General features: G+C 49.4%; 1 protein-coding gene across 1 annotated transcript in view; it reads right to left on the bottom strand.

Annotated features, from left to right (window-relative positions):
- Positions 1-26533, bottom strand: part of ARHGEF16 (Rho guanine nucleotide exchange factor 16) — a 28809-nt gene extending 2276 nt beyond the window's left edge. Inside the window, exons 1-12 of the mRNA XM_056865240.1 lie at positions 25976-26533; positions 16887-16938; positions 15925-16097; positions 14566-14622; positions 14053-14213; positions 12786-12938; positions 12418-12547; positions 11068-11142; positions 7882-7974; positions 6672-6829; positions 3878-4078; positions 2464-2537 (exon numbers count right to left, since the gene is read on the bottom strand). Of these exons, the coding sequence (XP_056721218.1) occupies positions 2464-2537; positions 3878-4078; positions 6672-6829; positions 7882-7974; positions 11068-11142; positions 12418-12547; positions 12786-12938; positions 14053-14213; positions 14566-14622; positions 15925-16097; positions 16887-16938; positions 25976-26533 (1885 nt within the window). The remainder of the gene's footprint in view (positions 1-2463; positions 2538-3877; positions 4079-6671; positions 6830-7881; positions 7975-11067; positions 11143-12417; positions 12548-12785; positions 12939-14052; positions 14214-14565; positions 14623-15924; positions 16098-16886; positions 16939-25975) is intronic.
- Positions 26534-27313: the final 780 nt, after the last annotated feature.

The raw sequence follows: 27313 nt of genomic DNA, 5'->3' as shown, positions 1-27313 counted from the left end.
TGCTGCACCTCTAGTTAGTGTGCTGCTTGTTAACAGCACAACAGCCCTGCCAGGGAGAAGGGACAGAAGTGGGTACTCCACCCGTCCACACAGAGGCGACTGGATACCTGTGTGTGAGCTCCTAACGATAGGGCGTAGTGCTCCTGATGACCAGCAGAGGGCAAACTACTATCAAATCTTCCAAACGCTGACTTTTAAATCCAATTATCGCAGAAGAACGAAAACGCCCATTTTGTCCGGATCAAGTAGACTACCGAGCCCACATCGTTTTAGCATGTCCACAAAATAATACTGCACGAAATAAATGTATCCCTCCCTGGATAAAAGGGGAGGGGCTGTGGCTCAGTTTGTAGAGCCTCTGTTTGGCATGCAGAAGGTCCCAGGTTCAATCCCTGGCATCTCCAGTTAAAGGGACTAGGCAGGTAGGTGATGGGAAAGGCCTCTACCTGAGACCCTGGAGAGCCGCTGTCCATCTGAGTAGACAATACTGACTTTGATGGACCTTGACCGTCTGATTCACTATAATTCACAGTGGGTAGCCGTGTTAGTCTGCTTGCAGTAGTCAAAAAGGGCAAGAGTCCAGTAGCACCTTAAAGACTAACAAAAATATTTTCTGGTAGGGTATGAGCTTTTGTGAGCCACAGCTCACTTCTTCAGATATCTTCAGGTATCTGAAGAAGTGAGCTGTGGCTCATGAAAGCTCATACCCTACCAGAAAATATTTTTGTTAGTCTTTAAGGTGCTACTGGACTCTTGCCCTTTTTGACTGATTCACTATAAGGCAGCTTCATGTGTTCAAGTGCGTCATATGTGTTCATCAGCTAAAGACAATTACTGAGAACTGGATACTACGTTATCTGCTGTGACATTTCCACTTTCAATGCACTTTGCAGCTGGATTTTACTGCGTGAAGTGGCAAAATCCACTTGCGAACGATCGCAAAAGTGGATTGAAAGTGCATTATTCAGGATGTGTGAAAGCACCCGCCAGACGAAGGTGTGAATCGGCTGCCCTGGAAAATGTCACGTTTGGGGTGGCAGCAGGGAAGTTCTTATCTGCCATGTCAGAGCAATCAAGCATATAAATTATGGGTTGTAATAGGAATTTTTGCATTTTTTATTACGGCAGCTCCACCCCGAAACTCTCACACCTGTTCATAATGAACAGTGAGGCATATTTCAAGCCGACGCCTGGGTTTTGCACCAGTGGGGTCAGCATAGAATCATAGAATGATAGAATTGGAAGGAGCCACCAGGGTCATCTAGTCCAACCCCCTGCACAATGCAGGAAATGCCAAACTACCTTCCCCCCTCAGTGACCCATACTTCATGCCCAGAAGATGGCCAAGGTGCCCTCCCTCTCATGATCTGCCTAAGCCAAGGTAATAGAATCAGAATTGCTGACAGATGGCCATCTAGCCTCTTCTTTAAAACTGAAAAACCGCTCTAACGGTTAGAAAATTCTTCCTAATGTCTAGACGAAATTCTTCCTAATGTCTCAGACCAAGTGGCTAACAGTGCAGTCCTAAAAAGAATTGTGCTCTTCTAAATCCAGGAGAAGGAGGAATAGTTGGTTTTTATACCCTGCTGTTCTCTACCTTTAAGGAGTCTCAAAGCGTCTTACAAACTCATGAACACATGAAACTGCCTTATACTGAATCAGACCCTTGGTCCATCAAAGTCACTATTGTCTACTCAGACTGGCAGCGGCTCTCCAGGGCCTCAGGCAGGGGTCTTTCACATCACCTGCTTGCCCAGTCCCTTTAACTGGAGATGCCGGGGATTGAACCTGGGACCTTCTGCACGCCAAGCAGATGCTCTACAAACTGAGACAAAGCCCCTCCTTCCCCTCCCCACAATATCTCCTTCCCTTCCCCTCCCCACAACAGGCACCTTGTGAGGCAGGTGGGGCTGAGAGAGCTCTAAGAGAACTGTGACTGGCCCAAGGTCACCCAGCAGGCTTCATGCCATCAAGTCACAGCTGACCTCTGGCAACCATGGAGAACTTTCAAGGCAAGAGATGTGGTTCGCCATTGCCTGCCTTGGCGCAGGCTGAGAGAGTTCTGGGAGAACTGGGACTGGCCCAGGGTCACCCAGCAGGCTTCATGTGGAGGAGCGGGAGAATCGAACCCAGTTCTGCAGATTAGAGTCCGCAGCTCTTAACCACAATGTCACAGAGGCTCTCTTGGGAGCACGTGCATGCACCAAATGAGCCAATTCAAAATTCTCGCTAAAAATCCTCACTTTTTCCATGGTGGAAGAGGAAAGAGGCTATCCCATTGCTACTTGGATTTGGGGGTCTGGCTCATTCACACATGCAAATCACAAACCCATCCACCGACATGACATGCACATGTGAGGCTTTAGACCCACTGCTCAATATTCGGTTCAGATCAGCACAAGCAAATCAGAGCCACAGGCAAGATGAGAGAAAAACACAAGGTTTCCAGGTCAGAAGTTCTACCTCCTTTGTCCGCCGTCACCTTCTCCTTTTCTTCCCGGTGCATCAAAGCCGTGATCCATCGGGCACGATCGCTCCTGCCAAAAGCAAAGAGCAAGTGTGTGTTTATGTCTTTACAAAGTCTATTCCTCAAAGCTCATGCGGACAGCACACATTTAGCTTAGAAAGAAGGTGGTTAAGGGGAGATATAATAGGTAAAAGGTAAAGGTCCCCTGTGCAAGCACCGGGTCATTCCTGATCCATGGGGTGACGTCAAATCCCGACGTTTACTAGGCAGACTTTGCAGGGTGGTTTGCCAGTGCCTTAACCAGTCCTCTTCCCTTTACCCCCAGCAAGCTGGGTCCTCATTTTACCGACCTCGGAAGGATGGAAGGCCGAGTCAACCTTGAGCCGGCGACCTGAAACAGACTTCTGTCAGGATCAAACTCAGGTCGTGAGCAGTACTGCAGTACTGCAGCTTACCACTCAGCACCACGGGGCTCTTAGATATAATAGAGGTCTATAAAATTATGCATAGTATGGAGAAAGTGGACAGGGAGAAGCTTTTCTCCCTTTCTCATAACACTAGAACATGGGGTCATCTGCTGAAGCTGGAGGGTGAGAGATTCAGAACAGATAAAAGGAAGTATTTCTTCACACAATGCATAGTTAAATTGTGGAACTCCCTGCCCCAGGATGTGGTGATGGCTGCCAACTTGGAAGGCTTTAAGAGGGGAGTGGACATGTTCATGGAGGAGAGGGCTATCCATGGCTACTAGTCAAAATCAATACTTGTCATGATGCATACCTATTCTCCCCAGGATCAGAGGAGCATGCCTGTTATATTAGGTGCTGGGGAACACAGGCAGGACAATGCTGCTGCAGTCGTGTTGTTTGTGGGCTTCCTAGAGGCACCTGGTTGGCCCCTGTGTGAACAGACTGTTGGACCTAATGGGCCATGGTCTGATCCAGCAGGGCCTCTCTTATCTTGTTATGTTCTAAATATGTTCTCTTCAAGACTGCTGCCCCACTGCTGGGCTAATCATTTGCACGGCCTTCTGGACTTTCCTGCATGGAGACTAATAGGGAGGGCTGGATACCCACCTGTCGGGGTTAGAATCAGAGGCTCATGATCAGTGTGTTGCTGCCCCTATGTGGTGAACCACCAGGATTATAGGTGGACAAATTCCTCTTGGAAACGGACCAGTTCATGAAGGGACAGATTAAACGGAAAATGATAAAACTGGCTCAGCTTTGTGCTGAAAAGGACGGGGCTCGACTGATTGGCTACGTGCGCGCAACAAGTTTGTGCCCAGCCCTGAAATTAAATTATGCACGTGTAAAATTTGCATGAAACGATTTTGAACCCAAAGCCTTAAAAAGCGACCAGTTGCGCCTGCGCTCCGGGGAACCGGCGGTCAACCCGCGTAATACTCACAGGGATTCCGCGGCCAGCACAATCACCTCCCGCTTGCCTTCGCTGTCCTTGTTCATGATCACGCGAAATAGGTAGCCGCTGCGGAGAACGCCGCTGGACCCCGGCTTGCCGGAAGGAGAAGAGGGATCGTCGGGGTTCTCGATTTTTTCCACCGAGATCTGATCCAGCATGGCATAGTTAAGAACCGCGTAACTCTCCTCGCTGAAAGGAAGAAACAGACAGTAAGACCCTGAAGGGGGGAAAAAACAACCAAGCTGAGCAACAACATCCGTAACAGAATTAAATCACAATTTAACATACAAACTTCTCACTCCCGCGGTGACTTCCATCCATTGCGTTTTTATCCAGCCCTTCCTGCCAAGGAGCTCAAGGGACCTTACGGGTTATCTCCCTCCTCCATTTTAGCCCCCAAACCTTCTTGGGAGATGGGTGTTCCCAGCCTAGCCTGACCCTAGCTCATGAGAGAACCGCACGGCAGAGAAGGAATTCGAACCTCCATGGTTTCATCCCAACACGATAACAACTACACCTTAGTGGTGCTTCTAAGGAACTTTCATTGCCAATGGGATTCTGGGAATTGTAGGGTTTTCCCCCCTGTGTGAATCAGAAGGTTTTTTTTTTTAATTACACTTCCCAGAATACACTTTAGCAATACAAGTTCGGAGCATTTTGTAAGTCAGAAGTCACAGAGAGTGAGGAACAGCTTAAAAAAAAAAACCACACTTTGCTTTTGCTGCGGCTCCGAGGGGCCATTTCATTTATTTAGTTCATTTATTTCCCACCTGAGGGAGGTTAGCCTGAACGCCCCAAGGTCACCCAGCACGTTTCCATGACAGAGCGGGGATTTGAACCCGGGTCTCTCCCAGATCCGATTCCAGAACTCTTAACCACTACACTATGCCGATTCTCACAATTCTCCAAAAAGGCTTGGAAAAACCAAGGCCATTCGGAAACATTTCATTCATTCATCTTTATTACAGCCAAAGGCCAGCATAAAATATACAGGCCATTCTGAATAGAGACGGGTGGATTCTGCCCATCACCAGGCCAAATCTTTCTTATCTGGGATCGTTGGAACTTTTAAGCCTCTTTTCCTTGCTACCAAAAGAGTTAACTGGATCAAAACAAAGAAATGTGACAATCTGGTCGCGACCCCGTGGGATGTTTTACAGTAGGATGTTTAAAAAAGGGATGAAGTCTCCCTGGATGGGAACGGATCTGGCTCCTCAATCCCAACGCCCACGGTAAGCAACACCCTGGGAACAAGCCGGGTCGCCCCCAGAATCTGCTCCGGCGAGCCGTTCCCACACTCCATCCGTCCCTCACCATTCCCTCCTAACTGAGCAACCCGCATGCCAAACTCAGGAGCAAGAATTTTCCCCGAAATGTCACTGAAGCGATGACAGGGCGAGCAGAAGGGGAGAGAAGCTGGGAGGAGAAGCGACTGGGAGTCTCCAGGACGGAGCGAAGGGGGGAAAAATCTGCAACGGCGGGACTCGTTCTCATACTCCAGCCCTCAGCAGTTCCAGAGGAATCCGGCAGCTCGACATTCCAGAGCAAATTCCACGGCTTCCTGCTTATCGCCAGACACGGTTTCTGGAGTGTTTCTGTGGCAGAGGGAAGCCAGAAGTGCTCTTTGCTAGCGCACAGCCTTCTGAAACATGAGACGCGAGAAGCTGCCTCATGCAAAAATCGGACCACTTCCGATTTTTGGCACCGACTTCCCTGCAAAAATCGGACCACTGGTCCAGAGAGCTTGGCACCGACTTCCCTGCCCACCATTTCTAGCAAAGAAGAAGATGGGAGGAGAAGGAGGAGAAGGAGAAGAGTTGGTTTTTATATGCTGATTTTCTCCCCCTTTAAAGGAGAATCAAACCAGCTTACAATCTCCTTTCCTTCCTCTCCACCCAACAGACACCTTGGTCGAAAACGCATGGTCACTTTATCCTCCTTTAATCCCTGTTTCAGCCAGGATCGAACGCATGCGTTTCACCTAATGTGTGTTCGATCCTGGCTAAAACAGAGATTAAAGGAGGATAATGTGACCATGCGTTTTCAACCCTTGTGAGGCAGGTGAGGCTGAGAGAGCTCTAAGAGAACTGTGACTAGCCCAAAGTCACCCAGCTGGCTTCATGTGTAGGAGTGGGGAAACCAACCCGGTTCACCAGATTAGAGTCCGTCGCTCATGTGGAGGAGTGGGGAATCAAACCCGGCTCTCCAGATTAGAGTCCGCCGCTCTTAACCACTACACCCTGCTGGTCCCGAAGCGAGGAAATTCAGGGCAGAATAAACCCAAAGTCGACTTTCTGGGGCAATGGAAGGAAAGCTGTGTGCATTCTCCTTTCCTCAGATGTTTGCAGGAGAAGGCCTGGGAAAGATAACCCAGAGAGATAGAGAGAGCCCAATTTTCTACCCCCCATCATCACAGGGTGTCTGTTGTGGGGAGGGGAAGGTGATTGTAAGCCAGTTTGATTCTTCCTTAAAGTTGGCATATAAAAACCAACTCTTCTTCTCCTCCTCCTCCAGTAGCCGTTTTGTGGTTGGCTCCACCACCGTATCAGAATTTCAAAAAGTGCCCACAGGCTCAAAAAGGTTGGGAATCCTTCCTCGTTCGAACAACTGCACCACCCTGGCTTTCACCTTGCCCAACCTTAACGAAAAACAGGATGCGGCTTACCGTCCGGCGATGTCCGCTCCACCCTGCCCCTTATTCGAGGAGGTAAAAGCTCCCGCGAACCACATGAGGAAAAGACCCCAAAGGCAATCCCCCCCCTGCCCGCCCCCCACCTCTCACCTCTTTTTCTTGGTGATGATCAGGACGTCGTTAAAGACGAAGAGATAGCAGTTCCCGCGCCCGGAACCCTTCCGGAAAATTCCGCCTTCCTCCGCCAAGGGCAGGGCCAGCTCCCCCCTCTTCAGCAGCCAGCGGGAAGCAGAAATCAGGGGGAAGTTCTAGAAGAGAGAAGGCAGGTTAGGCCAGGGGTCTGCAAACTGCGGCTCCCGAGCTGCATGCGGCTCTTTGGCCCGTTGAGCGCGGCTCTCCGAACTTGGTTCGTAGCCCCTGCTCTCGCGCCCGCTCTCAAAAGGGAGCTCTCAATTTGGCTCTCAAAATCGTTGTACTGTTGATATTGGGCTCTTTTGACTAATGAGTTTGCCGACCCCTGGGTTAGGCTAACAGAAACGCCCGGCGGGATGCGGCGACGCCAGGGAAACCTCCACGTTCGCATCCAGCCGCTTCAGTGGCTCATGAATCTATCTTTTAAAAGCCTCTCCATGTCTTGTGGCAGTGAATTCCATAAGCTAGGCATTCATAAACTAAATCCCTCCTCTCAGGTGTCTCCCCCCATCTTCGGGAGAAAACTCAGAATTTGCAACAGGCCTACTTCTCACATGATTTAGAAGAAAAAGTTGGCTTATTTAAGGACAGCTTAAGGCAACAGAAGCAGGCATGGGCTGAAGAAGAAGAGTTGCTTTTTAATTCCCTGATTTCCTCTACCTTTAAGGAGTCTCAAAGCTGCTTACAATCGCCTTCCCTTCCCCTCTCCACAACAGACACCTTGTGAGGTAGGTGGGCTCAGAGAGTTCTGAAAGAACTGCGACTAGCCCAAGGTCACCCAGCAGGCTTCACGTGTAGGAGTGGGGAAACCAACCCGGTTCTCCAGGTTAGAGTCCGCTGCTCTTAACTGCTACACCACGCTGGCTCTTTACTTAAGAGCATAACCAGGCTAAGAAAGCCAGGGTCACGGAGGCTAGAACATTAGTCCCACAACTGTGTTCGAATCACCATCTCGGACACAAAGACAACTCTCTCTCTCAGCCTAACCTAATATCTTGTAAGGATAAATTTTTTTGGGGGGAGAGAAAACCATGCATGTTGCTCCCTGAATGAATGGCAGAGTAAATGACGCAATAAATAAAAATGGAAGGAAACTTCTATGGTTAGCCAAAATGCAGGAAGGCAAGCCTAGAAGATTTTAGTCTTGGAAGGTGGGGAGGATTCTCACCTTGATTTTCCCAAATTCCAGCTGTTTCTGCAGTGTGTACATCTGCTCTGTCCTCTCCATGGTGTGGGCGCCTTCGTTGCACATTTTCACAAGCTGGACACAGGGGGGAAAAAGATAAAAGAGACTTAGGGGCTGTGGCTCAGTGGTAGAGATTTGCTTGGCATGCAGAAGAAGAAGAGTTGGTTTTCATATGCCGACTTTCTCTCCCTTTGAAGGCGTCTCAAAGCGGCTTACAATCTCCTTCCCTCCTCCCTACCACAGGCACCTAGTGAGGTTGGTGGGGCTGAGACAGCTCGAAGAGAGCTGTGACTAGCCCAAGGTCACCCAGCTGGCTTCATGTAGAGGAATGGGGAAACCAACCCAGCATGGAACGTCCATTCAGAAAGGTTGTCAACTTGCGATAGTGATATCCTTGGTGGTGGAAAGTGCCGTCAAGTCACAGCTGACTCACGGCAACCTTGTTTTTGAGGCAAGAGACGTCCAGAGGTGGTTTGCCATTGCCTGCCTCTATCTGCATCATGACCCTGGTATTCCCTGGAGGTCTCCCATCCAAATACCAGCTGGGGTCAGGGCTGAGATTTTGTGTGAGTGGTCCAAGGTCACCCAGCAAGTTTCCATGGCTCAAGTGGAGGTAGTAGTAGTAGTAGTCGTATAATTTATTGCGGTCCTTGACCAGTATTACAAAGTTAAAACATCATTAAATCATCAATAGTTCAATACACCAGAAAAATAGCTACATGAACATTTGAGCTAGTCAGCTTTAATATTGTTTCCCCGTGTCTTCCATATCCCAAGACAGAATCTAGCTACTTGTTTGGATACCCAGTGGTTTCTATCAGACAGCAAATATTCCAGTTTAGCTGCATCAGATTCATCAAGAAATCCAACGAACACTGGCTGGAGATATTTTGATCTGGCCTCCTTGTAGGCTCGTGGAGATGGGAACCTGGGCTTCTCAGGTCCTAATCCGACACCTTAACCATGTCGTCTCTCAGTGCTATCCTTAGTACTTCATAAACGAGGGTTTAATTAGTCTATTCAGCCAATTTACACGTAATCTGCAACACAGATCAAACAAAACCAGGAGCCCGGCGGCATGTTTAGAGAGAAGCAGAATTTATTCCCGCATAAGGACCACGTGAGTCAGAGCTCACTTCATCAAATGCAAGGGAGTGTAAATCCATTATTCACAACAGGATGGGGGAGGATGTTACAAAGAGAGGCCAGTTTAAAAGAAGATTCAGTTAAAAGGGTGATGGGTTTATTCAGAGAGGGTGTGTCCCAAGGGAAAAGGGTGATGGGTTTATTCAGAGAGGGTGTGTCCCAAGGGAAGGCAAAGTAGGATTAACAGAACATCTTGTGCCAGATGAAACAAGATAAGCAGATGCAGTGGGGAATTACAGAGATACAACTGATTTAATTAACATCTACAAGGCGTGGGATCTGCAGGGTATTAGCATCTGCAGAGATTGAGAAATCCTCTGTTGTGAACAGAAAAGCACGGACCTAGGGCACTGCATGCATCTGATGAAGCGAGCTCCGATTCTGGAGCGCTTGTGTGTGTTAAGTGCCGTCAAGTTGCTTCCGACTCATGGTGACCATATGAATCAATGTCCTCCCAAATGTTCCATTGTTAACAGCCTTGCTCAGGTCTTGCAAACTGAGGGCCGTGGCTTCCTTTGTGGAGTCAATCCATCTCATGTTGGGTCTTCCTACAGAGCCAGCGTGGTGTCGTGGTTAAGAGCGGCGGACTCTAATCTGGAGAACTGGGTTTGATTCCCCGCTCCTCCACATGAAGCCGGCTGGGTGTCCTTGGGCTAGACACAGTTCGCTATGAACTCCCTCAGCCCCACCTACCTCACAAGGTGTCTGTTGTGGGGAGAGCAAGGGAAGGAGATTGTAAGTCAGTTTGATTCTCCTTAAAAGGTAGAGAGAGTCAGCATATAAAAACCAACTCTTCACTTTCTTCCTACACATGAAGAAGAGTTGGTTTTTTATGCTGACTACCACTTAAGGGAGACTCAAACTGGCTTACAATCACCTTCCCTTCCCCTCCTCACAACAGACACCCTCTGAGGTAGGTGGGGCTGAGAGAGCTCTAATAGAGCTGTGACTTGCCCAAGGTCACCCACCTGGCTTCACGTGCAGGAGTGGGGAAACAAATCCAGTTCATCAGATTAGCCTCCACCACTCATATGAAGGAGTGGGGAATCAAACCCGGTTCTCCAGATCAGACTCCACTGCTCCAAACCACCGCTTTTAACCACTACACCATGCTGGCTGGGACGTTGGGCTAGTAATGGTTCTCTCTGAACTCTTTCAGCCCCACCTACCTCACGAGGTGTCTGTTACGGGGAGAGGAAGGGAAGGAGATTGTAAGCCGGTTTGACTCTCCTTAAAACGGTAGAGAAAATCAGCATATAAAAACCAACTCTCCTTCTTCCTCCTCTTTCCCAGCTGCCTTCAGCTTTCCCCACCATGACTGTCTTTCCCAGTGACTCTTGTCTTCTCATAAAGCGACCAAAGTACAATAGCCTCAGTTTAGTCATTTTAGCTTCTAGGGACAGTTCACGCTTACAGTTCAGGAGTGCTTACAGTGGAATTAATGTTGATAGACTTTTGGGTGCTGCTGGACTCCTGCTTTCTTTTGCTGCAACAAACTAACACTGCTGTTTATTGGGAGTCATCATGGAAGGCACAAAAAACAGAGCAAATCAGTTTTTCTCCTCCCTGTTTCTTCCCAAAATTGCCCCATGAGCACATTTGCTTCATTCACTTTCTTTTTGTTTTTGTTTTAGAAATGAATTAAAATGATTGACAAATGGCTGGGGTCGCAGTAAATAAGGTAAAGGTCCCCTGGGCAAGCACCGGGTCATTCCTGACCCAGGGGGTGACGTCACATCCCAACGTTTACAAGGCAGACTTTTTTTTGTTTTGCGGGATGGTTTGCCAGTGCCTTCCCCAGTCTGGGTACTCATTTGACCGACCTCGGAAGGATGGAAGGCTGAGTCAACCTTGAGCCGGCGACCTGAAACCAACTTCCGTTGGGATTGAACTCAGGTTGTGAGTGCACACGTGAGATTAATGCTCGAAGCTCCCGTTGGACGCACCTTTCAGCCCCTTGAAAGGACCCGATCCTAGAAAGCCGACCCTGCTGCAGTCCTGCGCACGAGTCAGCCCACTTACCCTGCTTATGGCTTTCAGCGCTCGCGTGGCTGCTTCGTAAGCCGGGCTGCGCGTCCGGGTTTTCTGGCAAACCGTCTGCAATTGAAAAAAGGACACAGCCCCGATGTTAAATGCATCCTGTCAAATCAAAGGTAATTGGATTTATTGCTCACTGCTCTTGGGCAGGAGATCACAGTTGCTACACGGAACGTGGGAGCGGAGTTTAGCTTATCATGGAAACAGCGCTCGTTTAAAAAATTAAACCAAGCTTTTATGGCCATGAGGCTATGCCCGAAATGGCCAACAGGGGGAGTAAGTTTGCCAAGGATTTGGGAGGGAGGGGCTTCAACATCTGCACAGAACCCTGGTCCAGCTAAACAATGTCCGCAAATTAATTAAATCAATAAGGGTGGGGCCACGCTCTATTGACGCTACGCCTATAAAGCTAACGAGAACTGGCATACTATTGGATTTTATAAACGAGATTAATAGCTAGGGTTGCCAGGTCCCTCTTCGCAACCGGCGGGAGATTTTGGGGGCGGAGCCTGAAGAGGGCGTGGTTTGGGGAGGGGAGGGACTTCAATGCCATAGAGTTCAATTGCCAAAGCAGCCATTTTTCTCCAGGTGATCTGATCTCGATCGGCTGGAGATCAGTTGAATTAGCAGGAGATCTCCTGCTACTACCTGGCGGTTGGCAACCCTATCAAAAGCACAGTTTAAGCATTCTTAAAGGTGCTTTCGTTTCAGTACTTGATCTGCCTTTAGGTAGCCGGGAGTCTAGCAAACCAAGGTCTAGGGTAGTGGCTCCCAAACTTTTCGGGCCACCGCCCCCTTGGTTCCACAACCTCAATCCCAGCGCCCCCCTACCCTATCCTATAAAAAGCATTATTCAAAATAGGGATTTGCATGACTCACCAAAGACGGTAATAACAATAAAATTTCAAAAAAACAAACAATTAATTGCATATCTATTCAAAAGCATTTTAAAAAAATTTAAGTTGAAATTTATTCAAAAAAACTGAGGAATTTGATCCAATGGTATTAGCTCTTCAAAGTCTGGAAAAAAATTCTGATAGTTTCCACCAAATTTGCCAGCATGGTGCCAGAGGTTGATCTATTGTAAATTAGTGAACAACACAGTTGAAGGGGCCAACCTCTAGCGTCCCCTGCTGCCCTCTTGCCTCTTAGTGCCCCCTAGGTAATCCCACCGCCCCCCAGGGGGTGGTACTGCCCACTTTGGGAACCACCGGTCTAGTGGTATGGCTTGCTAGTGCATTTTGAAGGGCAAGACAGACAACGAGGGATCCTGGCTGTCCAATAGGTAGGCCAGGCACCTCTCGAACTCCCGTTCACCCCCTAGCTTTTACTCACGTCCATCAGCAGAGGCAAGCGGGTCACCCTCTGCATGGGGAGGATAAGGAAGGAGATCAAGGGCAGGCTGCCGCACTCCGGCTTCCGCTCGATCTGTTTCAATGTGTCTCTGAAGGCCGGGTTGGAGGCCCTGCAAGAGGTCGAGGCAACATCGTGTTCAGTTCTCGCTTCGGCTCCTTTTTGGCCATTTCTACTTGGGCTCAGCTGAGACGCAACAAAGAGTTGGGCTTGTGGAACTCACCACTATGAGACGCGGTGATGGCCTTGGGCTTAGAGGGATTTGATAAGGGTTGGGGCAGATTTATGGGGGACGGTTCTCTCATGGGCCATGAAAGCCAGACAGATGAGGAATATTGGAAGGCACTCACAACAGCTTCTGAAGGGTCCTTTGCTGGTAGACCTCATTGGAACAGTAGATGACGTAGGGGTTGAAATGGTTGGTTGCCCGATCTTCCAGAATGTCACTGATGTCCTTGATCAGGAGATGCTCCTGATGCCTTTTTTCCAAGTCCTCAAAGAAACTAAGACACAAAAGAACCATGACTACCCTTCCTACTACTTTTGATAGTCAAGAGGAGTCTCTTTCAGGCTCTGCTCTGAGCACAAATGAACACATGAAGCTGCCTTATGCTGAATCAGACCCTTGGTCCATCAAAGTCAGTATTGTCTACTCAGACTGGCAGCGGCTCTCCAGGGTCTCAGGCTGAGGTCTTTCCCATCACCTACTTGGCTGGTTCCTTTAACTAGAGATGCCGGGGATTGAACCTGGGACCTTCTGTATGCCAAGCAGATGCTCTACCACTGAGCCATGCCCCCCCCCAAACACATGGAGGGAGCTGACTGGGGTTACTGTTCACAGGCCTCAGCCCCAAACCTCCAGGTATTCAATGATCCCGTTTGCACAGAGCCTACACTTTCATTTTTGAACGTACACCAGGTATTCAATGATCCCGTTTGCACAGAGCCTACACTTTCATTTTTGAACGTACACAAGTCCTTGCGTGCATGAATTGGTACAGACTAGAAAATGGAGGGGGGGAAGACAGGCACAACAAGGCAGCCTGTCTTTCCCCCCAACTGGAATTAAAGCCCCTTCCTGCAAGATCACTGGAACACCCACACAATTCACTCGAACCACAATTTGATTTGGAAGACTTCCTGCATTGTGCAAGTTCAGCCCTTGGTAGAAGAAGAGTTGGTTTTTATACACCGACTTTCTCTACCACTTAAGGAAGAATCAGACCGGCTTACAATCACCTTTCCTTCCCCTCCCCACAACACACACCCTGTGAGGTAGGTGGGGCCGAGAGAGCTGTGACTAGCCCAAGCTCACCCAGCTGGCTTCGTGCGGAGGAGTGGGGAAACCAACTTGGTTCACCAGGTTAGCCTCCGCCGCTCATGTGGAGGAGCAGGGAATCAAACCTGGCTCTCCAGATTAGAGTCTACCGCTCCAAACCACCGTTCTTAACCACTACACCATGCTGGTACCGAAACACAATGGGGGTTTTAGCACTGAAGACACCCAGCCTGTGTATCGAGTACCGTTCAGGCTGCCACAATCGCTAATAACCAAATACATCCCCTAGACCTGCACGCCGACATTGATTGGGCCACACGTGGCCTCCTGCCCTTTACCTCTTGCTGGCCGCCAGGATATCCCCGATGTTGGAGAAGAGGTGATGGTGCTCGGTCTGCGTCATCGTCTCCTTGAGCTCCTCGGACTTCAGGAAGTGGGTCACCAGAATGTCCAGGCTGCGCATGTAGGAAAACTCAGAAGTGATGATCTCAAAAATGGCCTGCATTTAAAAAAGAAAAAGAAAATAAGAGACAAATTTTTCATGAATAGAGAAAAAACAAAAAAATGCACAGGTACAATAAGGGTGGCACGGGGAGGGAGAGGAAGCCGGGTCCCAGATGCATGTCTTTGCCATGAGGCCATAGAAGCTCTAAGTATGAGAGACGTGGGGCAGTTTCTCAGTGGAGAGGGGGAAAGCACTCTTGACACGTTCAATTACTTCATCAGGAAAATTGCGAAGCCGGGGAATGGAATTTCCAGTGTGCCTCGTCTCGATTTCTCAACATTTGCCGGCACTGACTCCTTCCAGCGCTGTTTCCCCACCCGGGGGTGGGGTGGGGGGCTTCACTCACCTCCTGCCTCTTGCGTTCTTCGGGGGAGATGAGCTCCAAGATGCCAGCTTCCTGCACCTGCAGAAGGCAACCTGGAGTGAGTAAGAAAGGCCCACACCTCTGGTTTCAAAGACCACCTTGCTCTGAGCCACCTAATGTGACTAAGCTAGTAAAGTCAAACATAGGGAAGATTATAATATGGGAACAAAATTGGTTATGTTCACCCAGAGAAAGCTTATTATCAGTCTGTTGTAGATTTCAAGTCTGTAGAGTTTATCTATTGTTTATGTTTGTATTATATGTTTAATTATGACATTTGAAAATAAGAAGTTTTTAAAAGTTTTTTTTTCAATTTGAAATTTGAAAATAAAATCTTTTAAAACAAGAAAAGATGATGACCGGCGAGTGGGCGGACGCATGAGGCACATTTAATTACAGATAGTGTGGAAGTTAAAAAAAACACACAAATCTCTCCCTCTGTCAGAGTCACTCAATGAAATTGATGGGCGGTGGATCCAGGACAGGCAAAAATGCAGTATTTTTTCACACCAGGCACCGTTTGCCTTTGAACATCAGGTGGCAATGAGTTCCACAAACTGAGCACCTCTAACTACTGTTTGCTGGGCGCAATGACCAGCGGAGGAATTGGCCTGCATGCTCGGCTTCGAGGGATATTGGGCTGGTCACCCAGAGACCAGATGTTGGACTTCTGATCTTGATCTAACAGGGATGCTCTTAAGAACCGCAGCAGGTACAAAGGTGTGCTCCGGGGAATTTCCACACCAGCCATTGTCTTGCCTGAACTCCGCTGCCAAAGCAAACACAGGTGCCAAGGCGGATTTTGCCAAACCTCTCGAGCAAGTCTGCTCAGGCAGTCTGACTGCAAGGCGGAGCCACTGATTTGGCTTCATGTGTTTAAGCACGTGGTCAGAAAGACCACTCCTAATACGGCAGTTTCATAGGTATGCCCTGCAGTAGGAGGAAAAGTTGGTTTTTATATGCCGACTTTCTCTGCCACTTAAGGGAGAATTAAATTGGCTTACAATCCCCTTCCCTTCCCCTCTCCACAACAGACACCCTGTGAGGTAGGTGTGACTGAGAGAGCTCTAAGAGAGCTGTGACTAGCCCAAGGTCACCCAGCTGGCTTCGTGTGTAGGAGAGGGGAAACAAATCCAGTTCATTAGATTAGCCGCTGCCGCTCCTGTGGAGGAGTGGGGAATCAAATCCGGTTCTTCAGATCAGACTCCACCAGTCCAAACCACCGCTCTTAACCACTACACCACGCTGGCTCTCAGCCACACACAACAGGGCACATGAAAGAAAGTGAATCGAATGTCCCTTTCCTCAAAGGTTTCACCCCTCACGCCCTCTCTTCCCTACCTCGGGGAGTTGGCTCCAGGTGACGTGGGCAGGCCGGTAGTTCTTCACCACGATGACCGAGTCGGCAGCAGGAGGCTCCTCGGGGATGGTTTCCACCTCTAGCAGGTCGTCGTCCGACTCGTGGCTGCTAGAGTTCAAGCCTCTCTCTCGGATCTCTTGATACAAGCGGGGGTCTGGAAGAGAAACGAGGGCAGATAAGGAGATGCTGACCCCTACAAAATTTGACACCTTCGTACTCTGAACCAAGCTTTTCTCCCACTCTCATAATACCAGAACGCAGGGTCATCTGCTGAAGCTGGAGGGTGAGTGATTCAAACAGACAAAAGGAAGTATTTCTTCACACAATGCATAGTTAAGTTGTGGAACTCCCTGCCCCAGGATATGGTGATGGCTGCCAATCTGGAAGGCTTTAAGAAGGGAGTGGACATGTTCATGGAGGAGAGGGGTATTCAGGGCTACTAGTCAAAATGGATACTAGTCATGATGCATACCTACCCTCTCCAGGATCAGAGGAGCATGCCAAATATATAAAGTGCGGTGGAACACAGGCAGGATGGTGCTGCTGCAGCCATCTTGTTTGTGGGCTTCCTAGAGGCACCTGGTTGGCCACTGTGTGAACAGACTGCTGGACCTGATGGCCCTTGGTCTGATCCAGTATGGCTTCTCTTATGTTCTTATGTTATGTTCTCACATTTTTATCCCACAGTTCCTTCCAGGAGCGCGGGTCAGCATATACAGCTCTCTCTGTTTTATCATCACAACACCCCTGCGAGGCAGGCCGGGCTGAGAGAACAGGCAGAAGACCGCCCGATGAGCTTGGTTAGTCGAGTGGGGATTCGAACCTGGGTTGCTCCTGTCCCATTCCGACAGTAACCGCTATACCACACTAGCTCACGCACCCTCTTCTGCCCAGAAACAGCTTGGGCATGCCCTAGAATGCCCCCCCCCCACTGCACACTCACCATCCTTGAAAGATCCCCCATGACGCTGCATCCGATTGCGCCCAAAGGTTCTCTGTCAAAAGCCAGAGAGAGAGAGATTCAGTCAACATGGACATGGACATCTCTGCCAGTCAGAAAACAGAACACTGTTCCCACCCTCCTCCCATCCAGATTCCAGCTACATCTCCCATTATCTCGGTAAAGGTAGTTCCCTGTGCAAGCACCGGGTCATTGCTGACCCATAGGGTGACGTCACATCCTGACATTTACTAGGCAGACTATGCTTATGGAGTGGTTTGCCAGTGCCTTCCCCAGTCGTCTACACTTGACCCCCAGCAAGCTGGGTCCTCATTTGACCGACCTCGGAAGGATGGAAGGCTGAGTCGACCTTGAGCCGGCTCCCTGAAACCGACTTCCGTCGGGATCGAACTCAGGCCTTGAGCAGAGCTTTTGACTGTAGTACTGCAGCTTACCACTCTGCGCCACTGGGCTCTTATCATCTGAGTTAACAACAATTTTAAGACTGGAAACTCTCCATCTTTCACAATGATGTATGAATATGACCTAGACCATCTTCTTCTTCTTTTTTACTTTGCCCAGTGTCACTTCTGTGCCCAATTCATTTATTTTGGAGAAAAGGCCATGGTTCAGTGGTAGAGCATCTGCTCGGCATGCAGGTCCCTGGTTCAATCCCTGGCATCTTCAGCTAAAAGGACCAGGTAGTCTGAGGCATGAAGGACCTCCATCTGAGACTCTGAAGAGCTGCTTCGAGTCAGAGGTAGGGTTGCCAACTCCTGCTTGGGAAATACCTGGACATTTGGGGATAGAACCTGGGGAGGGCATGGTTTGAGGAGGGGGGGAGATGTTGGCAGGGATGTGATGCCATAGAGGCCACCCTCCAAATCAGCCATTTTCTCCAGGGGAACTGATCTCTGTATTCTGGAGATCAGTTGTAATCTTGGGAGATCTCCAGGCCCCCCTGGAGGTTGGCAACCCTAGTCAGAGGAGACACAACTGACTTTCACAGACCAAGGGCTTGACTTAACAAAAGGCAGCTTTATGCACATGTGTTTGGTAGCAATACATGCATATTGTTCTTATGCTATGCTTATGACATTTTAATAGCAATCACTCTATCAAATTCCTTTAAAAGACACACACAAACACATGAAGCTGCCTCATACTGAATCAAAGCCTTGGTCCATCACAGAATAGAATCATAGAGTTGGAAGGGACCACCAGGGTCATCTAGTCCAACGCCTGCACAATGCAGGAAATTCACAACTACCTCCCCACCCCACACCCCCAATGACCCCTACTCCATGGCCAGAAGATGAGGGGGAAACCCTCCAGGATCCCTGGCCAATCTGGCCTGGAGAAAAATTCCTTCCTGACCCCAAAGGGGCGATCAGCATTACCCTGGGCGTGTAAGAAAGGTCCACGAGAGCCAAACACCGCCGCAACCCTTCCTGCCCTCCCTCTCACGATCTGCCTAAGTTCACAGAATCAGCATTGCTGACAGATGGCCATCAACGTCAGTATTGTCTGCTTAGACCACTATCGGCTTTCCAGGGTCTTGGGCAGAGGTCCTTCACATCACCTACTTGAAGTTGAAGACATTGAGCGCCAAGCAGACCTTTCCAGAGTCCCAAATTTTAAATGCCAGCCGAGCATAAAATACATGGTCGCTCCGGCAGCCTACCTCGCCAAAATAGAATCTAACAACGGTAGGAGAGCATTTACTCTGACAAGATGCGCGGCACTTCCTCCTGTTGTGTTGGAAGGGAGATTTTAAAAGATCTCATACTCAGAAAGATTATGCTCATGCTCGTTGGGGGAGGTGGAAACAACTGAGCATATTATTCTGAGATGTCCACGTCACAAGGCGGCCAGATTAAAATATCTTCAGCCTGCGCTTGGTGGCTTTCTGGGCGGATCCGATGAAATTAAATTGGAAAATTTAATGTCTGATAAAAATCCCTGGGCATCCAGACAAGCTGCCAAATTTCGCCTCGGGATACGTAAGACTCGGGGAACGTTAGTAAAGCCGTCGTAAAGGTGTGGACTGTTATTCTTCGGTTGTACAGAACCACTGTTTTAAATCTGGAACTTTTGTTAAATCTTGTGATAACTTTTGTTCTACTGGTCAAAGACCGCAATAAATTTTATGCATAGGAACCACATCACCTACTGCAAGGTTTTTTAACTAACCGTGCCGAGGATTGAACCCGGGACCCTCTGCGTGCCAAGCAGAGGCTCTACCACTGAGTTGTATCCTCAACTGCAGTTACATCTCAAGCAGGGAAAACTCGTATCCAAAACCAGGACTTGCGAATCAAACCAGTGTTTCTCTTTGGAGCGCTCCCAAGGGAACACAAGGGTGACGATTATTTATTAAGCAAGGAACCCGCACAACTTTTCAGGCAACGCTCAGCATTTCCGGTTGTCCTTTCTGGGCTCCCAATTTCAGTTGCGAGGGTGCATTTTTTGTCCCCCTTGTCCCGCGGCTGAAACAAACATGTTTGTGAAGAGCTCGCAGGAGGGAGACACAAATCCGGTCTGAACAGGCCACTTGGTAGCCGGACTTCTTTGCTGCGGCTGCTACTCCTTAATGATTTACCAAGCGTCGCTCCTCCCCGCGGCCGCCTCTGACCCGCGTTCCAACATTGTCATGAGGAGGGAAAGAAAGATCATCCGGATTTGGCCCGAGGAAAACAACAGCCCAGATTACTGAGCGTTATGTTGCAGCAAAAGCCAGTTCACGGCGAGAGGAATTTATTTGGCTAGTTTCCCCACTGAGACGTCGCTCTGGAGAGTCACAGATTTTGGCCAAAGCTGAAAACCCGGAGAGGTATTTGGTTCTGGAGGAGGGGTGTCGAACTCATTTGTTACGAGGGCCGGGTAGGACATAAATGTCACTTGGTCGGGCCGGGCCATGCCTCGCCAGCCCAGATCGGGAGCAGGGGGGCTACTTCGGTTGGCTTGCGGGCCGGATAAGAGCTCTCAGGGGGCCGGATTCGGCCCCTGGGCCGTATGTTTGACACTAGGGTTGCCAGGTCCCTCTTTGCCACCGTTGGGAGGTTTTTGGGGCGAAGTCTGAGGAGGGCGGGATTTGGGGAGGGGAGGGACTTCAATGCCATAGAGTCCAATGGCCAAAGTGGCCATTTTCTCCAGGTGAACTGAGCTATATCGGCTGGAGATCAGGTGTAATAGCAGGAGATCTCCAGCTAGTACCTGGAGGTTAAGCAACCAAAATAAACACCACTGCACTGATACCACAGGTAAGGAAGAAAAGTGCAGGAATTGCTGGAATTACTGAGATATAACGGATAACACACAAGTATGACAAAGTGTATCAAAGTGTACAAATTAACATATAAGCATCTTTTCCTATATAGAAATTGAACTGATGAAGAATACAGAAACGATTGTCTTCCTAGCAACTTCTATATGAAGAATTCCTTAATGCTTGGCTCCTAAACTAGCATTTTGTATCTTGGACTTTGAAAGAGTTTTGTATTATATTGTGTGTTTGTTATATGTTAATTTGTACACTTGATACACTTTGATACACTTTGTCACCCTTGTGTGTTGTCCGTTATATCTCAGTAATTCCAGCAGTACCTGGAGGTTGGCAACTCCATTTGACACCCCGTTCTAGAGACTGAAGGAAAATGTAGAAGAGGCCACTACAGGCTGTTTGACTTATTACACAATAGCAGGGCACATTTCCCCTCCGGGAAGTGATAAGCAGAAATTATCTGTGCAAACATATTTGTGAACATTCGGAAGTATATGAAGCACCTGAGCTTTTGAGCGTCCAACAGGAACGCTCGGCAAAATGAGCGTTGTTTCAGGGTGAGCCCAGAGCTGTTCACCCATCGCTATGCGTCCTCGATAAAATCCTGTCCCCGTGTTTGCGGAGGAGAAGGAGAAGAAGAAGAGTTGGTTTTTATATGCCGACTATCTCTACCACTTAAGGAAGAATCAAACCGGTTGACAATCACCTTCTCTTCCCCTCCCCACAACAGACACCCTGTGAGGTAGGTGGGGCTGAGAGAACTCTAAGAGAGCTGTGACTAGCCCAAGGCCACCCAGCTGGCTTCGTGTGGAGGAGTGGGGAAACCAACCCGGTTCTCCAGATCAGAGTTCGCCACTCCGAACCACCGCTCTTAGCCGCTACCCCACGCCGGCTCTCCTTTTAAAAAGGGTACTAAGATCTTCTATGCATGGCTGTTTCACTCATGGGTAGCTGTTTTAGTGTTTGTAGCCGCAGAAAAGAGCAAGAGTCCAGTAGCACCTTAAAGACTAACAACATTTCTGGCAGGGTAGGAGCTTTTGTGAGTCACAGCTCACAGCTGTACCTGAAGTAGTGAGCTGTGACTCCCGAAAGCTCTTACCCTGCCAGAAATGTCTTTAAGGTGCTACTGGACTCTTGACATTAAAACAGGCAGGCTAGGAATAGCCTAAAACAAACAAGGAAGATGCCTCAGAATCGGACTTTGACCCATCAGTGGTGTTCGAACTAGCAGGGACTCTCCAGTCGGCCCAGGGGAAAGAGGTCTGAGATTTATTTTAAACAGGCGATGCCAGGGATTGAACCCGGGACTTTCTGCATGCAAAGGAGGAGTGGAGACTGTAGTTGGCCCAAGGTCATCTAGAAAGCATTTCTCTCCAATTGGGTTGCCAACCACCAGGAACTAGATGCAGATCTCCTGCTGTTACAACCTGATCTCCAGCCGATAGAGATCAGTTCACCTGGAGAAAATGGCCATTTTGGCAATTGGACTCCATGGCATTGAAATTCCTCCCCGAACCCTGCCCCCCTCAGGCTCTGCCCCAAAAACCTCCCATCGGTGGAGAAGAGGGACCTGGCAGCCCTACTCTCCAGGGACCTGAACCCAGTTTCCCTGCCCATCATAATCGTAAATGTGAGCAAGTGCAGAGTCAAGAAACAAGGAGAGGCAACCTTGAGGGCATGCTTTATGCCGGAAAATTAAAGGAAGCAACGAAGTGATGGAATTAAAGGAGTACGATCCACCCCGGGCTACTTGTTTGTAGACTTTTTCTTTCTTTCTTTGCTGTGTTTCACTTTTGGTTTTCAAGGAGGAAAAGTCCCCCAAGTGACTCAGCTTGACCTTCTGCAGATCTTTATCCCCAAGGGCCTGAAAATTATTGCCCAAGAGGTCCTTTGAGACAGCTGGCACACCTCAACGGGGCACGCAGCCCACGATGTGGCAACCTGCACTCTGTCGACATTGTGTGCGCGAGGGCACTGCTCCTTGGAGTAAAGGCTGGAGGCGACAGGGCGACTTTGCCAACCTATTCGCCTCACATGAAAAGCGCCTGATTCAGCCTTTTTGAAAAAAGGGACCCAAAAGAGGGGGTGAGTGACAAAGAAGCCTGAAGAGGAGAAGACTGAGAGGGGCTCTGATAACCATCTTCAAGTACTTGAAGGGCTGTCACAGAGAGGATGGTGCCGAGTTGTTTTCTGTGGCCCCAGAAGGTCGGACCAGAACCAACGGGTTGAAATTAAATCAATAGAGTTTCCGTCTAGACATTAGGAAAAAAATTCTAACAGTTAGAGGGGTTCCTCAGTGGAACAGGCTTCCTCGGGAGGTGCTAAGCGCTCCTTCCCCGGAGGTTTTTAAGCAGAGGCTAGATGGCCATCTGTCAGCAATGCTGATTCTATGACCTTAGGCAGATCATGAGAGGGAGGGCATCTTGGCCATCTTCTGGCCATGGAGTAGGGGTCATTGGGGGTGTGGGGTGGGGAGGTAGTTGTGAATTTCCTGCACTGTGCAGGGGGTTGGACTAGATGATCTTGGTGGTCCCTTCCAACTCTATGATTCTGTGATTCATTCCCGCATTCAAGAAGCAGCACGTCTCAGCTGTGTGTTCTCTTCCTGGTGGCTCAAAAACAAAAAACCCAAAGCAGCTGCCTCGCGTCTCCTCTCAAGGACAAGGCCCTGAATTCCAGCTCACATTGTCTTTCGTCTCGTTCAACGTTTCCAGGAAAACCCAGTTGCTAGGACTCCGGGGCTCGAAGGGCTTCATCTCTCTGCCTCCCACTCCCTTTCTAAGACACTCAAGGCCCCCCCCCCCGCACATTTACTCAAATCCCAAAGCGATCCTCCAACTGTCCGTTAACTCACTGCTTTCCAAAGACACCCCAGAGCCTACCAGGGGCCTCAATCGCGAACCACTGCCACGGTTTCCTCTTTCCACAGAGTTAAGCTCTGGCGCTCCTGCACAGGCTCGGACCTCTGACCTTCCCCTGGCTGTACATCAGTGCGCAGGCATGCTAATTAAGGCCAGCTGCCCTCCTCTGGCATCCGGCAGCAAGCTGCTCTAGATATCCTAGGAGGGGGATGCAAGTCCGAAGATGTTCACACAACACGGAAGGAAAGGCAAACGGGAAACTCGGACGGACAGGTCTGCCTTTTCCCTGCGCGGGAACATAAAGGGAGAGGCTGGGACAGAACATCTCGTTTGGATGCCGAAGGTCCCAGGTTCCATCTCCAGTTAGAAGGACCAGGCAGGTGACGTGAAAGACCTCAGCCTGAGACCCTGGAGACCCTCTGCCAGACAGAAAATACAGGTTGAGTATCCCTTAACCCAGTGGTTCCCAGACTTTTTGGGCCACCGCCCCCTTGTTTCCACAAACCCAATCCCAGCGCCCCCTACCCTAGCCTATAAAAAGCAATATTCAAAACAGGGGTTTGCATGACTCACTAAAGAAGATAATAACGATAAAATTTCAAAACAGTAACAGTTAATTGCACATCTATTCAAAATCAAATAAAAACTTTTTAGCTGAAATTTATTCAACAAAACTGATGAACTTGATCCAGTGGTACCGGCTCTTCAAAGTTTGGAAAAAATCTCTGATAGTTTCCACCAAATTTGCCACTATGGTGCCCTAGCTTGATCTATTGTAAATTAGTGAACAACACTGTTGAAGGGGCCCACCTCTAGCGTCCCCTGCTGCCCTCTTGCATCTTAGTGCCCCCCTAGGTAATCCTACAGCCCCCCAGGGGGTGGTACTGCCCACTTTGGGAACCACTGCCTTAACTGGACTTCCAAAAACTGGAATGACCCAAAAACCAGACGCTTTGAGCTGACATGTAGGCATTACTCAAAGGCCCTCCGCAGTTTTTCCAATTCATCGTAATGTCAATGGATGACCATGTTTCATCAGCAGAGTTTGTGAACAGAAGCAAATTATTTACAGGCTGGAAAATCCAAAACTAATTGCAAAGAGCTTTTCACACCAAAGATTTCCAAATAGTTCAACAGCTTACAGGAAGAGAAAAGGCCCTTAATCTCCAAACCCTCCAAAAACAAGCATGAATATCGATGTCTAGGTTTTCTGGTCAGACTTCATCTGTAGGGTGGTCATATTTGACTGCTGCAATTTTATCCCTCAGCTTAAGAAAGCCCACCCAAACCGACAAAATCGAACTAATGAAGGCGAGAAACGGTACTCCCTACTGGTAAAGCAACAGCAGCCAACAAAATATAAGCAAGTAGCAAATGCGGAAAGTAGATTCCTTTGAAATGTGGTGTTGGGGGAGTGTGTTGCGGATACTGTGGACTGCCAAAAAAACAAATAAGTGAGTTCTAGATCAAATCGAGTCTGAACTGACCCTAGAAGCTAAAATGACTAAACTGAGGCTGTCGTGCTTTGGTCACATTATGAGAAGACGAGAGTCACTAGAAAAGACAATCAGGCTAGGAATAGTTGAAGGCAGCAGGAAAAGAGGAAGACCCAACAAGAGATGGATTGACTCTATACAGGAAGCCACGGCCATCAGTTTGCAAGACCTGAGCCAGGCTGTTAAGGATAGGATGTTTTGGAGGACGTTGATTCATAGGGTCGCCATGAGTCAGAAACGACTTGACAGCACTTAACACACATACACAGCGAATGCGGCCACCTCACATTAGCAGATCTATTCATGCGCACTGGAGAAACATAGTCTCTCTCTACCTTCCTGGAGAGCTGAGTTTCCTGTACCAACTTTGCTTGGCTCTGCTTGCTTGCTTGCTTGCTTTCCCCTGCCCTCGCTCCCCGGCCAAGGCCGGGCTCAGGGCGGCTAACAAAACTATATATAATAAATACACTAAAATTGCAATACAGAAAGACAGAAACAAGTAAACGGCCCCATAGACATTACAATTCTAAAACATCGGAATAATAAAAATCCATTTAAGTAAACATCCGTTCAAAACAAACCAAGGGTGCTCATTATTGGATCGTAGAGTCCGCCGTAGGGCCTGATAAGCAGTCGCCCCCCCCCACACACACACATTAGTTGGTAGCAAGCAGAAGAAAAAGAGGGTGGGGGAGTAGAAGAAGAAGAAGAGTTGGTTTTTATATGCCGACTTTCTCTACCATGGAAGAATCAAACTAGTTTACAATCTCCTTCCCTTCCCCTCCCCACAACAGACACCCTGTGAGGTAGGTGGGGCTGAGAGAGCTCGAAGAGAGCTGTGACTAGCCCAAGGTCACCCAGCTGGCTTCGTGTGTAGGAGCGGGGAAACCAACCCGGTTCACCAGATTAGCCTCCGCCGCTCATGTGGAGGAGTGGGGAATCAAACCCAGTTCTCCAGATTAGAGTCCACCGCTCCAAACCACCGCTCTTAACCACTACACCACGCAGGAAGGTCATCACTGATGGAAAACCGTAGCTGCCCTCAATTGTAGGCCTGGCAGAATAGCTCTGTTTTACAGGCCCTGCGGACGTCTTTAAGGTCCCGCAGGGCCCTGATCTCACTAGGAAGGCAGTTTCACCAGACCGGGGCCAGGATACCACCAGGAGATTATTATTTGCAGATGGCCCAGGCTAGCCTGATCTCATCAAATCTCACAAGCTAAGTAGGGTCAGCCCTGGTTAGTATTTGGATGGGAGACCACCAAGGAATACCAGGGTTGCTGTGCAGAGGAAAGCACTGGCAAACCACCTCTGTTAGTCTCTTGCCATGAAAACCCCAAAAGGGGTTGCCATAAGTCGGCTGCGACTTGACAGCACTTTACACACACACAACACTCTCTATGGGGCATACCAGGAGAAGCGGTCAGGACTTGGCCTGTTCCAAGAATTTACCTTATTTCGGCCGGGGCTCCGAGCTCTTTGTCCGTTGGCCTCTTCCGAGAGCGGCTTCAAGGTGGCGGTGAACTTGGGCGTCTCTGCCGCGTCGCCGTTCCCAAAGCCCTTCATGGCCGCCCGGTAGGACATGTTGCGGAGGTTGCGCTTCAGCATCCCCCCGCCCAGCTCCTCCTCCATATCCTCGAAAGAAATGCTGGGAGCCGACAGGCGCTTCGGGTCGCACCGGGCGGCCTCTTTGCTCAGCACCACCGCCGAGAAGCTCTGGTGCCGGGCGGGGGGCTTGGCGCGGGGGGACTCGGCCAGGCATTTGGGGATGAGCTGCTGGGTGCCCACCTTCAAAGCAACCGGGCTTTCGGTGCTGAGGACGATCCGGTGTGGCCCGGCGGGAGGCGGTGAGAGGTCGTCCGAAAAGGCAGCGTTATCCAGTGCCGCCATGGCGCGGCGCTTTTCCTGCGGGGTCACGGTGGTGGGGCTGATCTGTAACTCGGAGTTGAGCTGGCGCCCAAGCAGAAGGGCCTCTTCCGCCAAGGGGGTGTCAGAATGCCCCTGGGACATGACGGTGGCACGGAGAGCTTCAGGGAGCCTAGGAAGGGAACAAAGAGAAAGAAGGCATGAAGGACTCTGCTTTTCAACAGGAAAATGGCCCTCTAGGGTAAGACAAGCCAGTATTGTCAAGAAGGTTGCCAGCCTGCAGATGGGGCCTGTTCTCCTCGAATTACAACCGATCTACAGAATACAGAGAAGAAGAAGAAGAGTTGGTTTTCATATGCCGACTTTTTCTACCACTTAAGGAAGAATCAAACCGGCTTACAATCACCTTCCCTTCTCCTCCCACAAGACACCCTGTGAGGTAGGTGAGGCTGAGAGAGTGTGACTAGCCCAAGGTCACCCAGCTGGCTTCATGTGGAGGAGTGAGGAAACCAATCCAGTTCCCCAGATTAGCCTCTGCCGCTCATGTGGAGGAGTGGGGACTCAAACCTGGTTCTCCAGATCAGAGTCCACTGCTCCAGACCACTCTTAACCACTACACCACGCTGGTCCTGAAGGAAATGGCAACTTTGGAGGGAGGACTACAGGGTATTACATCCCTGTGGAGCTCCCTCCCCTCCATATACTTGTCTTCCAGCGCGGTGTAGTGGTTAAGAGCAGTGGTTTGGAGCGGTGGACTCTGATCTGGAGAACCCGGTTTGATTCCCCGCTCCTCCACATGAGCGGCGGAGGCTAATCTGGTGAACTGGATTTGTTTCCCCACTCCTACACATGAAGCCAGCTGGGTGACCTTGGGCTAGTCACGCTCTCTCAGCCCCACCTACCTCACAAGGTGTCTGTTGTGGG

This window comes from Euleptes europaea, chromosome 19, assembly GCF_029931775.1.
Source record: "Euleptes europaea isolate rEulEur1 chromosome 19, rEulEur1.hap1, whole genome shotgun sequence".
NCBI lineage: Eukaryota > Metazoa > Chordata > Lepidosauria > Squamata > Sphaerodactylidae > Euleptes > Euleptes europaea.
The sequence above is the reverse complement of the archived record's forward strand: the minus strand, read 5'-3'. Positions and strand labels throughout refer to the sequence as shown.